We start from the raw sequence: 15,018 nt of genomic DNA on the forward strand, positions 1-15,018 counted from the left end.
CTGACTACTATTATACATGTTATAATTTCACGAATGTTGCACTATTTTGGCCTTTGAAAACCAAAAGTTTATTCAACTATTGTCACCCATTCCAGGTAGGCAATAAAAAGTTCTACTACCCTAAATAGTATGCAGTTCTTCATATATACACACACACATCAATTTCAAACAGATGGTATCTGTGTCGGCCAATACTGCACAGCCAGGTATCGGGTATCGGTATCGGGGCCAGAAAATGGCATCAGCGCAACACTACTTTATACACTGTTTGGACATTTTCAAGAAGTAGACCATCTATGCTGAGTCCCACATGGATCCGATTAAGAAAGACAGATGGACAGGTCACAATCAGAGAGGAAACCCGAGACCCCAGATGACAACATGAGAGAGCACAGCTTCAAGAGTGACTAGTAAATCCACAAGATAGTGTTCACAGTTTTCGCTGCAACATTCGCACTGGGATTATTTTATTTTGGGAAGAAATAAAGGGGTAAATAAAGTTTTAAGTCAAATGTTGGAAAATATTGAACATGAGGATCATTTCAGAACCTGAACTGACTTCTATGTACAGTGTTGCCTCTTTTTCTACTATTCAATTCTATGCAAAATCCAATAAATATTTATTATTTTCTGTTAGTTTAGTCCTTCTGAGGTAACTGGTGGGCCTAATTATATGTGGGCCCCAAAATTAAATTTTCGTTATATAATTGCAGTCTTGGCCTGTTTCCGCCTGTTAAGGTATACACTTGAATACTCACTATAATACTACTTCACATAAAAATTCAACCATCAATATTTAAGTTTGTTTGAGAAAAATTTGCTTTTTTAAATTCTTACTCATATTCTCATATACCAAGTTTTAGTTTTTGTTTACTCTCATAATAATAAACTTTAATATCTGTCTTCCTATTTGCAACTTTGTAGAGCTCAGTTTGTCTTTTATTTTGGTAGTTTGGTACATGTTCAATGCTGTGTTCTTTGTGAGATTTTGGTTTGATACTTTAAATCATTCTTGAGCTGTATTGCGCTTTGTTTTGGGTTTGTTTGCTTTTCCAAGAGCCCTATGTATTTATTTGTTTTATTAGTTGTTCTCCCTCAGCACCTCATTGTGGCATTCCTCACACATCTGCACCACACTCGCTTAATTGGACTCAAATAGCTTCCGTGCCACTAATCACCTCCCAATATTTAAGCCAGCTGTTTTCCATCAATCTTTGTCAGATCCTTCTTTTTCCCCATCCTGTCCCCATGTGCTCATCGGTGTGCTCTGCTTTACTTCTGTATCTTCTTGTGTGTCTGTATGGTTTGTTTTTCTCAATAGCTTCTCTGAAAATTCTGTGATCATGCCTGCCTTTGGGTGTTTTGCAAATAAGAGTTAACAGAATTTTAAACGTTTAAGTTATATACACACAACAAATTCTGATTTAAAAACCCTTTTCAATTCTGATTTTGGAACAGATACTAAAGAAGAGGGAAATCAAGTGACTAAAGTTACTTGTTATGCAGAAACATACTGACTATAAACTGTGACCTCAACTCAAAACATTGGGTTTAAAGTAGAGATGCATGATATATTCTTATTAACATTTGCAATGGCTAATGTTCAGGTTTCCACATATCGGTATTGGCCCAATAAGTAAAAGTGGGCTAGTAGTATTAACCAATGTTTATTTTAAAATTACAAATTACATTCATTTTGCTGTTTGTGTATGTGTTTCAGGAGGTGGCGATTGGCCATGTGGGCGTGTGACAGCGATAGTGATATACACATCAGTCATCGGCCATAACAGCAATGTTCATATTGGATGTTGATACTGACCCAAATTTCCATATTGATGCATCCCTATTTAAAAGGTACATATAAAACATACACAATTCTTGCATTTGTGAAAGCAGCACAATCAAACAAAAAACTTTGGTTCACAGGTGGTTAAGGAATCAAAACAGCAAGACAGATTTCTTAGAAAAAAGATTTTATAAGTTGTTCCAACATATTTCAACAAATCTGTAATTTACAGAAGTCATTTTGAGATATGGACTGTAAAAAATAAAGCAATTTAGTTGAAAAGCTGAAAAGTTTGACAAATCATGTTTAGTATTGCAGAAAATAATGCTGGCTCTGATGTTCACCTATTTGCCTCTAATTTTTCCTCTTTTGATTTTTTTTATTTGTGCTTTGTCATAACCAGTTATATGATTATGGCTAAATACACTTATATACCATATGTGCAACGTTTTCCAATGACTATGTGCTTTAGAATCTGATATAACAGGCTATATATATTATTTACTTATTTTTTTTTCTATAAATGCTTAAAATATGTTGATTCTATTTTGTACAAAGCTGACTAAGAGCATCTTGATCCAGATTCTACTAGTTTGATACAAATAGTTTTCGCAAAGCCAGTTGCATAAATATGTTCAATGCATTTTCGTCTAGAACGCAGAGTGCAAAATTATCAAGTATAAAAGAAAAGCTGATTCTCATTTTTCAGAAAGCCTGATATATTGGAAAGTGATTAAATGCTCTCTTGGAGGAAGCATTGTGACGCATGACCTCCTGAAAAGGCACATGTGTATCATGTATTTTTTTTTGTTCTTGCTTGCAGTTAGTACAGCTGATTTTACTGCTGCCCAGAAACCAGGTTCACGTGGCACGCTTTGCACAACAATTTCCCCTCCAAAGGATGGCATCCGTTCTCGTTTGGTTCAGGGGAGAGCTGGATGTCGCAGACCTGCACACAAGATGAAAGACATGCCAACTGCAGAATAATGTACATCATTGGGTTTACTTTTTCTTCTTTTTTTTTTTTTTACCAGTCAATCCATACAGGAGACAAGCTAAATACCCACCTCACATCTGTAGCAGTTCTCATGGTAAGAGCGCCCCAGACACTCAACAGTGTAGCTATCAGTACCATCTTCCATAGGAATGATGAGCTGGTCACAGGCGCTACACTTTGGAGCATATTTCCTGTATACATATAAAATATAAACAAAAAATATACATGTGAATTAGAGACAATGGCGTGTTCTATATGTTGAAATGCAAACAGTTAGTTCAAAAGACCAACACAAAGCTGTGCATATTTGCGACCTTTTTCAATGACCCTAAAAAGTCTGGAGCATGTTTGTGTTCAGATTCTCTCAGCTGGAAATAAAAAATAAAATCTTAATTTTATCCCAACACTAAAACTCAAGGTCCGTCAGACTGAATGTCAAACATTTTTGAACATCAGTTTTCAAGTCTTCACCGTCCTGAGTCAATACTTTGTGTAAAAACCTTTCTGGTCTTTTGGGGGTTTTCACTGCAAGCTTTTAACATCTAAAGAAAAAAAACCTTTAGCTACAAACCAAGCTCAGATGGGAAACGTTTGTGAACGTCAACTTTAAAGTCTTACCACAGATTCTCAATTGGCTTGCAGTCTGAAACTTTGACTAGGCCATGTAACACATAATTTAAAACGCTTTGATCTAAACCATCCTATTGATGTAGCTCTTGCTGTAGCTTTGTGGTTCCTGCCCTGCTAGGTGAACCTTCACCTCAGTCTGAAGCCTTTCGTAGCCTCTTACAGGTTTTCTTTCAGGATAGTCTTGTACTTAGCTTCATGCATCTTCCCATCAAATCTGAGTAGCTTCCCTGTACCTGCTGTAAAAAAAAACATGATTCTCTAGTTTCCATGTTTCTTGCTGACATGGTGTGTTATTAAAATATTCAGTTAGTTTAGTTTTTTCCCTGCTACACATAGTATGTTGCATGTGGGTCAAAAGGTCCAGTGGTTAATGTTCACACCTGACCAGAACAATTTCCTCCACATGCTTGCTGTGTCCAGCATTGGTGTAGAACGGTAAAAGGACATCCTGTGGCTTTCTTACAACGATGGCTTCTTTCCTGCTACTCGACCATAAAAGCAAGATTTATGGAGTACCAATAACAACTGTTCCACCTGAGCTGGGGATTTCTGCTTGATTAACGCTCTCCCTTCTTCAGGCTGTCACTTTAGGCGACCATTTCTTCTTAGGTTTGCATTTGTGCCGTCCTCTTTCCATTCATTGTCAAACAGTGCACCTTTAAATGTTTTCCTCTAGGTACGGTGCTTTAAAACCTTGCTTTAAACTTCTACACAACATCTTCCCAGACCTTTCTGGTGTGTTCCTTGGTCTTTAAAATGCTGTTTGTAGCGTATGCACTAGTTTGTGCTGGTCAATAAAAAAATAAAAATAAACAACAACACTAAAATTCATTATGACATTATGTAAAATTATGTTTACAGCGAATATGTTTACAGGGTACAGTTGTCAGTGTGCAATACATTTTTTGCCATCATTGGTTATACCTGTAGTAGTCCTGCAGGCAGTAAACTTCACCAACCTCCCCTTGAGCAAACGCTTGCGCTCCAATTTGCTGTTTACATGTTGTGCAGGTGAAACAGGAGGGGTGGTACGTTCGCTCTATTGCACGGATTATCTGGTCTGTGATAACCTCCCCGCACGTCCAACAGAGCTCCAAACTGGCCTAAAAAACAGAAGTGGATGAAGCACTGACTTATTTTGAAGGCCTACTGACATACTTACACTTTACCACTATTGTCATACTGCACTTGTTTGGTTATTCCTCATACCTGAAAGGCCTTCTGAACCAAATAGCAAAGATGGATATATGAGTATCTTTCTTAAAGTACAGCACTCAAAGGTTTATAATAGTCTAATAACTTTATGCTTTGTTTTCTTTTGGCATTTTAAACTCTGGATCAATAGATTAAAGGTTCTTTTAATGTTTTTCTTTTAGACTTTGGCTGCTTTTTCACATTTTCTGTTCCTGTCCTTATCTCTGACCACAACAGCATTATCACGCAGCACGAAATGTCTTAGGCCTGAAACACCGTCTACAACAGATGGAAAGAGTCTGAAAGCTATGTCATTAGGAGATAAGAAAAAAATCCAGCAAAGATTTGAAACAGGACCTGAGAGGGGCGTCACCCCTCACCCAGTCTTCTCGTATAAGCCAAGTCTCCAGCTGTGCTCTTTAGGTATCACTGTGATCAGTAGTCTGATCTATTTACACAACACAATTTAAATCCCTTGAGTTCAAAGAAAATTTTTTCTATGCCTGAAAAATTTACAGATCAGAATTAAGCTGCAAAGATGAGTTAGAAAACAGCCAAAGTCCACCCCCCCCCAGAAAAAAAAAACAACTTTGAAATATTTTCAGAAAACTTCAAAAAGCAATGTCACGATTCACAGGTTTCTTTATTGATTATTTTTCAATATTCATAAATTTTTCAGTTTTCTCATCCTTAAGTGTTTATTTTAATCAGTAAGTAGACTATATTAGTTAATTGTATTTTGTTTCTGTTAGATCTCTGTTTCCCCGTCTGCCTTTCTTCAGTCTTCCCCTTCATGTCATTTGCGTGTTAAATACTTTCACCTGCCCTCTGGTCACTTTTTGCCCATTTACCACTGAAACAGCCACGCTGCCATCCCATCCCTTACAAATTAATCCTGGTTCATTTGTAGGGCAGGCGGTGTGGCTGCAGGTGTAGAAAGTAAAAGATGACCTACCTGATAGCAGCCTTCACAAAGTGGGATTCCTGCCTTATTGTAGTACTGTTTCCCAGCCAGGGGAAGGTGGCAGGATCTGCACTGGAAGCAGCCCTCGTGGTAAATCCTGTTCAGGGCTTCAATCGCAGGCTCAGAAAGAGCCACGAGTTTCCGACAGAAGCCGCACAAGTCTGCAGTGCGCGCAAATGTTAAACGTCATGGTCAGGTGATGATGCACATTAAACAGAGAGTGTAAATAGAAATGGTGCTTACCTTTGCTCTCTGCGGTCACGTCTTGGCCGTTTCTGTGAATCCCGTTGGTTTCTTTATCGTGGGTCGAGCCTCTGGGTGAGGAGAATGCTTCTGGCTGAAAATTAAATACGTTTTAACCACAAATGGAGACAAAACCTGAACACAAAGGTTGCATAACAGGAGTCACTAACAACACAATAGGAAAATTGATAAAACAAAAGCATCAGTCAGTGGCCTTATCAAGTCAAGATGCCCTAATTTTAGACCGAACAAAGACCAAAACCAAAGCAGTGTGAAACTTTTCTCAAGGCTATTGCTGCAATCATAATGATGTAGTTGCTGCTATCGATGTTTAAAGAAAAACCTATTTGCGGTTGCTCATGAACAAGTTGACCAATAAGAGGGCTCCAGACTAATTGGTTGCACTGGGGTGCCTTACTGTCTCAGTTAGCTGCACCGCCACAACATTCGACTGAATCCAAACTAGTATGTAAGCAGAGGCTGGACTACATGCCACCTGCCCAATAAAGCATCCAGCTTAACGTTCGCTGACTCAGTATCAGCTGCAGGCAGAGAGAGTGGAGGCGACAGGAACAGATAGAGGACTCAAGTCACTTGTTCTTGCCCTCTGCATGTTGCACAAGACAGGAAAAAACATCCAAATATCTGTACTGGAAGATGTTTCTCCATTGTTTTTGCTTTCCTCTCATCATCTGGACATGAAGACATGGGAGTCTGTGTTTATATTTTACTTGGAGCTTCCCAGTAAGTTGCAAAAAAAAAAAAAAAAAGATGATGCAGATGTGAGTCTAGCAAGTCGTCGACTGAAAAAAGGAGCAATACTTCAACAATGTTGTCTTAAGACCGTATTATAGACCAGGACCAGTCTGAAGTACCAACAGTATTAATCAACTAATGATATGAATCCCCCTTTCTCCATTCTCTTTCAAATTTCCCTTTAAGTGGTTAGCTTTTATGTTTGTCTGTTTTATGCATTTACTTGGTTGATCAAAATCTTTAATCTGATTACTAATGGGTGTTTTTTATTCTTTCAGTTATTAGGTTCAATTTAGTTATTCAGTTTCCAGTTGAAGTGGTAATATTGTGATCCTGGGAATAAATATAATTTCATAATATATTTCTTCCTGAGTTGTGCAATTTAGGCTCCCTGACAAAGAGAATTTATCCTACAGACAGACAGATTTTTAAGGGTTTTATTCAACTGGACTATGTCTTTTTAGGCACTTTGGTGCTTCTCTCTGTGCTTAATGTGAACTTTAGTTCAACATATCTGTTTACTACAGACACTTCAGTTTGGTTACTTGATATATCTGCAATGCCCTGAACAACAAATCAAATCAAAATTATTCTGAATCACTGAAGAGTGATTTTATTTCAGAATCGAATCATACATTGCAAATGTTTTTTTTTTATTTTCCCTGTAAGACTTTCCAAATATAAATGACAAAAACAATGAATTCTTCTAATGTCTTGGGTCTATAAATTGTGTAAATGGTGATTTTTAGATCTTGTGCATCCATCTTAGTGTGCAGGAAAAAACCCCGACAAGAATAAAATTGCAGGAAGACTTTGAAAGAAAAACATTCTGACCAGTGAAAACAATGGATATTCTGTCACAATCCCTCCCCTGTTGATTGTCGTTTGTTTAATTTTATTGAGTTTTGACTATAATAGAACAAAGGGTTTCCTATTGAAACAGAAATAGTTTTGAATATACAATTGTAGACAATAATTTCATAATTTTTTTGTCTTTCCTTCTCAGTTTTCTGTTTCTACAGGACATTAGTTTCTCATTTAATTCAGGCTTCGCAATTTGTACAAGTCTATTCTTGAACACCATTGGTGTTGAAAACGGTAAGTTATGAGACAGGATATACCTCTTTGTTGGAAAATGACGGCAGGTCGGCACTCTGTGGATGAAGGGTAGATGGCAGGCATGGAGGAGGTGGCGGAAGGGTTGAATCTTCAGAGAATGATGAAGGTAGCATGTCAGGAGGAGGAGGAGGAGGAGGAAGAAGCTCTGTTTGAGTGAGGAAAAACTCTTTTTAGTTTGCTTTACGGATGAAACACCAAACAAAAATATATTTTTTTACCTTTTGGGCATTTTTGAGCCTTTGCAGATTTTAAATATTCACAATGTCCTTTTTGCTCTTGTTTGTATTTATGTATGTCTTTCAATCTTAAAAGGGACTTGTTATACAAAATTCACTTTTTGTGTAGTTTTGCACTTCCATTTGGGACTCTATTGCTTCTAAAACCAGTCCAAGCATGAACAATAACCATCAAGCTGTTTTTTGGCAATAAGTACATTTTGTTTGTGTCTGGAGGTTTCCAAAACCTCTGTACATGGTCCAAATCATGTTCAGCATGAACATGATTTGTCTTTTACCACCAGCAAACACTAACAATAGGCTGCTGACAGAATAGGCAGCCAAAATAGGTGGAACCGAGAAGGTGAAATCTCATTATCTGAGAAGGATTTGGTGCAAAAAAAATGTCATGAACATGTTTTTGAACATGTTCATGAGCCCACAGACTAATCTAACTTGTTTAAAAGAAAGCACAACAGGTCCCCTTTAAATATTAAAGCTTGAAACTTGAATTTTATGTTTTTTAAAGCTTATAGGGTGCTAAGACGTCTTAAAACACTGAATGACATAAATAAAAGCACCTAAGTCAAAACAGATGTGCTACACATACATTTGCATATTAATGCAGAGTTCCATAAATGTCTGCTTTTCCCCAAAATCTAAACACTGACAAGAATAAAAATCAAAGAGCTAAAAAAGAGCAAAGGCAGGTGATGAACTGAATCTAATTGGGGTTTCTGATTTATTTGCACTTTGCTTCCCTTTTCTTAGCAAACTAAATTTACTGTTTTAATGTCATTCTGTAAGCAACAAACCTGAACACATTTTTAAATTTGTTTTTAAAACGTCACATGTTTATCACGCTGCAACTCTAAACATCAAGTTGGGGATTTAATGTGATAGACCAAAGAAAAGAGGTGTATAAGTGTGAAGAGGGCGGAAGGGGTTAAACAAAAAAATGTAAATATCTAAAAAGTGTGGCATGGATTTGTATACAGCCCCACTTACTCTGAAACCTCTAAATAAAACCCTATACAATCAATTAACTTGAGATGTTACCTAATTGGTAAACAGAGTCCACCAGTGTGTGATTTAACTTCAGTATACATCCAGCTGCTCTTTGAAAGCCTCAAACGGCATCATGAAGGCGAAGGAACACAGCAGACAGATCAGAGGTAAAACTGGATAAATGTAAAGCCTTGACTGAAGCCTTGGAGTATTCAGTCAATCATCTGAATCATAATAATAGATTATTATACACCTACAATAAATGGCCCTCCGCCTAAACTGACAGGTCGGACAGTGAGAGCTATTAGGAAAGCTCCAGACATGTAAACTCTGGAGGAGCTGCAGAGATCCTCAGTCCAGGTCACAAATAATAATAAAAAAAACTACACAAAAATAACCGTTATAGAAAAGCAGTTGAAAGAAAGCAATTTGAAATCCTGTTTGCTGTGTGCCACAGGCCATGCAGGAAACCCAACAAACGTGTGGAAGAGGGTGCTCTGGTCAGCCGATACAAAAACTGTGGAGGAAAACTAACACTGCACATGACCTTGAACAAACCCTCCTCTCGGTGAAATATAGTGGTGGCAGCATCGTGCTGCGGGGGAGGCTTTTCTTCAGCGAGGGCAGGAAAGCTGTTCAGTGTTGATGGAAAGACGAATGGAGTCAAAAACAGACCGACCCTGGCAGAAAACATGCAAGAGGCTGCAAAAGACCAGAATCTGGGGCGGAGGTTGAACCATCCTGCAGGAAAACAGTCCTGTCCCACAGCCAGAGACACCAGGGAATGGGTTAGATCAGAACGTACTCATGAGCTAGCATGGCTTTTTCAAAGTCCAGACCTAAATCCAAAACACTTGCAGCTATATAACAGCAGTGAAAGGTGCTTTTGATTCAGCGGGGCTGAATGCTATAAGCACGCCACACTCTTTAGATTTTTATATATGCAAAAACTGCATACGCATCTTTGCCTTCTACATGACAATTATGCAACCCTTTGTGTTGGTCTGTCACAGACAGTCCCAAAAAAAAATACACTGCAGTTCACAGTTGTAACATAAGAAAACATGGAAAGAGTTCAGGGAGCGTGTAATAGCAAAGAGAAAGGCTAAACTTAGTGGTTTCCTCTTCATCCTCTGCTCTAACCACCTGGCTTCAGAAACCTCAACGGATACTTGATGTGATTGCTTACAGCTCCCTCTGCAGCCAAGAGTTGTTTTGGATCGAGCTTGAACATCCCTCATATTGTGATAAATGTCTGTAAAGTTAGTTTTTTTTTCTGTGGAGGACACCATTGGACTAGAAATCTCGGCATTTTAACCTGAAATTTTAAAGCAACCCGTTACATAAAAACATGGGATACAACAAAGGCCCACAGTGAGATGAGTTTAAAACAAGCTTGATCATGAATACCTGTGGAGCTCCTGTTTTTCTCCTGCACGTCTACTTTGGCGGGTCCTGCTTTGGCAGGCTGGGGTTGACTCTGAGGGTCTGACGCTGTGGCCCGGGGCCCGGCCTGAGTCCACTTTTTGCTGTTCCCAGGGCCGTGGGCGCTGGACGGCGTTCGGTCCTCCGCTTTACGCCTGAGGTTGTCACCTGCGGGGCTGACTCTGGCCGCGGCGTGCTGTCTGTCCGCAGCCGGGCCGCTCTGGGTGTGGAGGGCAGGCTGCTGCCGCTGCTGTGTCACGGTGGCTCGGTGAGGGGCCGACAGCGTGATGAAGACGGAGGAGACCATCCTTTTCTGGGGAGCCGCTGATGCCATGGTTGAGCGAAAGCCTCACACGAGCCTGACTGAAGCACAGGGGTTAACAGTTATGACAGTGAGAAATGGGTTCCTCTCCAGACTAAAAGTGTGAACGCCCTCGGTCAACATTGCGAGACGGTTCACTTTCCTCCTGAGGAGGATAATCACACACCTTCAGCTTTTATCAGCCACAATGAATGGTTCAAAGGAAGGAATCTAAATCGTCTGGTTCCTGCTTACCTGGAACAAAAGGAGGCTTTAAGTCGGGGCTTTATCTTCTTCTTTTCTTCTCGCCCCCCCCCACCCACGGGTCCGTGTGTCAGAATGTCTGTTTTATTTTCACTCCCATGAGCTGCCTCTGAGGAGAAGACTTTACTCTGGTGGAGAGGGGCGCCTATCTGCAGAAAGCCACTCCTTTTTCCTCCTCTATCTCCCTCCCCTCCCCGTCTCTGCCTGTCTACCGACCCCTCCTCCTTTCTCTGGCTGAATGACAATCCAGCCTCCCCTTCTGACCATAAAAAGTGAACAGCTAATCTCTGGCAAAATGCAGTAACAAAAAAAAAAGAGAGAGAGAGAGAGAGAGAAGAAAAAAAAAATCATGACACATTCATCCACTATGAACATTTGGCAGACGCTGCAGCTCTCATGCACCTACTCAGATGCACACACGCCCACGCAAAGTTGTGCAATGTGAGGTTACACCAACAGCGCTGTTTTTACAGTGCCATAAAGGTTTTTTTTTCACCCTGACGTGGACAAGCAGAGACATACGGCCAACTCCCATCTTGTTATCTATCTGCGTGTCATCAGGATTTGACCGTACCTGCCTTTTGTGAGCAGCTCTCCACCTCACAGCTCTGCCTTATTGTCCTGTTAACCTTATTTTCACCACCTCCCTCACAGGGTCTGCCTCCTTTTTTTCTCTCTCTCTTCTTCTCCCTCTTTCCTTCTTCCCTTCCCCCACATTATATCACTTTTGGTCTTGACTCACTATCAGTATCCTGTGGCATATAGGCTGCATTTTGGGCCCCCGCAGAGCTCCAAATTGGGACACGTCGTTTGATAACGGTGTGCGGCGGACTTTCTGGTGCGGAGGAAGTTTCTGGGGATCAGCATCTCCGCTACGGCGCGATGAATCACGGCTTTGTGACTCATTAGTTTAGGAGAAGTTGTGGAGAGTGATCAAAAAGTCCGCGGTTCTCCACCGGACCGGATCCGTCGTATCAGGCTTTCTGATCAGCAAATATTATGATTACTCTCAGGAGCCTCTGGGGTCCATTACTCTCCTTTAAAGCTATAGGAGGGACACTGGAAACCGAGCTTTCCTGATGCACATGCCAAAATGGGGCCGTGCTGAGAGGGTTAACGTGAGATGGCGATGAGGAGAGTGATGGGGGTCTCTGTTGTTCCAGCTCTGTGGAAAGGAATGCTGCAGTGATGTCACGGCTGCAGGAGGGAGCATGCCCACCGATGATACAATCCCAGGACCTACACACTCCTCCCCCTTACAGCCCAAATCCTCATTAAACCCCGTGAACCTCCTTCTTGTGCCTTCGGCTCCATGACTTTTCATTTCTGACCTACCTTCAGCACGGCGTAGCTTTTGCTTTTTTCCCCCTTTTTGCTCAACATGCACATAAAACTACAACGAAGAAAAGGAAAAAGAAAATAAGATTCCCAGGAAACACAAAAGGAGGACCTAAGATTGTTTTTGGTGGAGTTAGAAAATGTGTACGATGCAGTTAGAAAAAGTTGAGAAAAGTTGTCTTTTGAAAAAGTTCTTTGACTATTTTAACACCACTAGTGGAGGAAAAAGAGCATGGAAGAAGCAAGGAGTTTGTTTTTGGTTTCTGTTGAGGGAAAGGTTTTCCCAGTAGATTTTATTCCACAAACACAGGGACATAATTATGTCTGCGGTTCATCAAACAGAATTGAAAGCTCAGACTTACAGTAATAAAGAGAGTTTGGAAACGTTTAAAGTTGTGCCCCAGATTCTTAATTGCATTTTTCATGTGGACTTTGACTAGGCCGTGTTAAAACATGCATGTTGTGATTGCACCGTGGCTGTAGGTGCATGTTCATGCTGAAAGGTGAACCTCTGTTCCAGTCTCAGGTCTTTTGCTGCCTCTAACAGGCTTTCTTCCCTCCCTCCTAAAGGATCCACACAGCATGAGGCTGCCACTGCCATGTGTCACAGTCTAAATGCTGTGTTCAGGGTCATGTGCAGTGAAGGGTTTCTGACACACTTGTAGGTCAGAAATGTCTGTTTTGGTCTCACCTGACCGGGACAGTTTCTTCTTTGTGTTTATCGTTTGGCATGGCTTGTAGTAGACATTAAACGAGATTTTCTATTGCTTTCGTTTAAAGGTTGACTTCTTCTCGTCACTTTTTAGCCTACCAGTAATTTTCCAGTTCACTCTTTTTGCAATTTTTAATTTTTCTGTTAAGTTTTACATGTTTTCAGGGCAGTAATTAAAGTACATCTTCTCTTGTGTTATTTGTCTTCCTGAATCCTGCATTTGGCGCTGTGAGCTAAGTCTCCCAGGTTACTGTTTTAGATTTAGAGAGCATTACTGTTTTAGTTGAGGTTTTTTCTTCAGTTCAGTGACACACATCTCTAGTGACAAATATCAATATTTAGTGCCAATATAAATGAGTCAGCTCTTTCCAAATGAAAATCTTTGACATTTTTCAAACTGCTGGTCGAGTTGCATCCATCTTTCATTATAATATTGATTTGTCCAAGGAAGGTTGTTATACCTCCTTTGGATGTTTAACTCTTAGTTTCTCTCATCAAAAATCTAAACAGCCCAGCAGGACTTTATTTTAAACTCTCAAACCAAACTAAACCTTTCCATTAGATTTTGCATTAAGTACATATAAAACCAGCATAGTGCTGGAAGTTAACATTGATGAGGTCGATGACAGCTTATATGCAGATCTTAATGCTATCTCAGACTCAAATGCCTTAAGGTTCACAGATCTGCTCACTCTTTTTTATCATATATATGCATTGATGCTATATAATAGGACAACAGAGTGTAAGTAATACACTTTATTGGCTCTTTATGTCTTGTAGGTCTTCACACGTATTTGAACTTGAGTGGCTTCCCATTTTTAATCCTTAACCTCCTTTTTTTATGATGTTGACCCACCAATTGCAGCTTTAACTACTTTACCTCTTCTGGGAAGGCTTTCCTCAAGTCATAAAAAAGGTTGTATGAGAAATTTTTACCCGTTCTTTCAGAAGCCCATTTGTGGGGTCAGACATTGATGTTGGGAAGGGCTGGCTCGCTGCCTCCACAGGTATTCATTGCAATTGTTTTCGACTGGGTTGAAGTCAGGACTCGCGTGGGAGCAATAAGGAGCCATCTCCAAACTGTTACAGCAAAGTTAAGAGCATGAAATTGTCCAAAATGTCTTGCTTTGCTGAAGCAGTGAGATGTTATTTCACTACAACTGAGGGATCGAGCATGACTCCTACAACACAGAGCCACACCATTTTCCGCTCTTAACAAAACTTTACACTTGATACAGTAACCCACACTCATCTGTTGGATTAAAAGACAGAGAGGCAAACATTTTTTTTTACACGAGAGAACACGTCAGACCAATAAAGGTTGACTGTGGGATATTTAGTAACAAGTAAATTGCATATGTGGGTTTATTGCTCAGATGGCATCCTATTACTGAACCGTGCTCCTGGGTGCGACCGGTTCCTCCACAAATGTCCATTGAAGCCGCCTGCATGCTGGATTTTATGCACTTGTAGCAATGGAAGTGATTGAAACACCTGACTTCTGTGATGTGGATGGGTGACTCAGTATTTTAGGCAGAAAATTGTAGGTTCTCAGAGTATTTATTTATTTCCTCATAGACAAGATGGAGTTAGTGGTGCAACTACAGATAACCATAAGAGCTTGATCAGTTGAATAATATGATGTATATTACCTTGGATATTTATGTACATTTGTCATTTAATGCTTCTGAGTGGAAGTTTGCAATTTATTATTATTCTTCGTGTTTGTTCTTCATTTTTATTTACATATATTACTATCAAGCAGATACATTATTTTGATCAAAAATAGATTCCCACTTTGCTCAATGTGATTTTCTCATAATCTTTAGTTGATCTCAGATTCAACATGAACTCTTCGTCTGTTTAAATGTAAGAAAATTATTGTTCCTAGGAAGGTAAAGTATTAATGGCAGATCAATAATAGCTTAACTGACTGAATGAATATCCAGCAGCATAGTTTAATGCAGCGCCAACATCTGCTACTCTTAGAAAGACAGAACAAGCCTTTGAACTCTTGTTATTTTTATTGCTCTAAAACTTTAGGAAATTGTTATTTTTATGAGGAA

At 39.8% G+C, this 15,018-nt stretch overlaps 1 protein-coding gene across 2 annotated transcripts; it reads right to left on the reverse strand.

The window, feature by feature from the left end:
- Positions 1–1,952: 1,952 nt before the first annotated feature.
- fblim1 (filamin binding LIM protein 1) lies at positions 1,953–11,073 on the reverse strand. Of its 2 annotated transcripts, none has more exons than XM_036151235.1 (8): positions 10,894–11,073; positions 10,323–10,696; positions 7,692–7,834; positions 5,815–5,908; positions 5,563–5,732; positions 4,338–4,516; positions 2,854–2,974; positions 1,953–2,735 (listed from the first exon to the last, which is right to left on the reverse strand). In XM_036151235.1, exons 2-8 carry the CDS (start codon positions 10,669–10,671, stop codon positions 2,625–2,627), a joined length of 1,167 nt encoding a protein of 388 aa, XP_036007128.1. In that variant the 5' UTR covers positions 10,672–10,696; positions 10,894–11,073; the 3' UTR covers positions 1,953–2,624. The 2 variants fall into 2 exon arrangements, with proteins under 2 accessions (XP_036007128.1, XP_012719315.2); XM_012863861.3 differs by having other exon boundaries at positions 10,323–10,700; positions 10,894–11,072.
- Between the last annotated feature and the right edge of the window lie 3,945 nt (positions 11,074–15,018).

Source organism: Fundulus heteroclitus, chromosome 20, assembly GCF_011125445.2.
Source record: "Fundulus heteroclitus isolate FHET01 chromosome 20, MU-UCD_Fhet_4.1, whole genome shotgun sequence".
Taxonomy (NCBI): domain Eukaryota; kingdom Metazoa; phylum Chordata; class Actinopteri; order Cyprinodontiformes; family Fundulidae; genus Fundulus; species Fundulus heteroclitus.

What these genes read in the sequence shown, in the direction of transcription:
- fblim1 (XM_036151235.1), bottom strand. Translation starts at nt 10,671, where the DNA reads ATGGCATCAGCGGCTCCCCAGAAAAGGATGGTCTCCTCCGTCTTCATC. An exon ending in CGTGACCGCAGAGAGCAAAG is followed by an intron (nt 5,733 to 5,814) that starts GTAAGCACCATT and finishes CGCGCACTGCAG; the next exon opens with ACTTGTGCGGCTTCTGTCGG. An exon ending in TGCCTGCAGGACTACTACAG is followed by an intron (nt 2,975 to 4,337) that starts GTATAACCAATG and finishes ATATGTATACAG; the next exon opens with GAAATATGCTCCAAAGTGTA.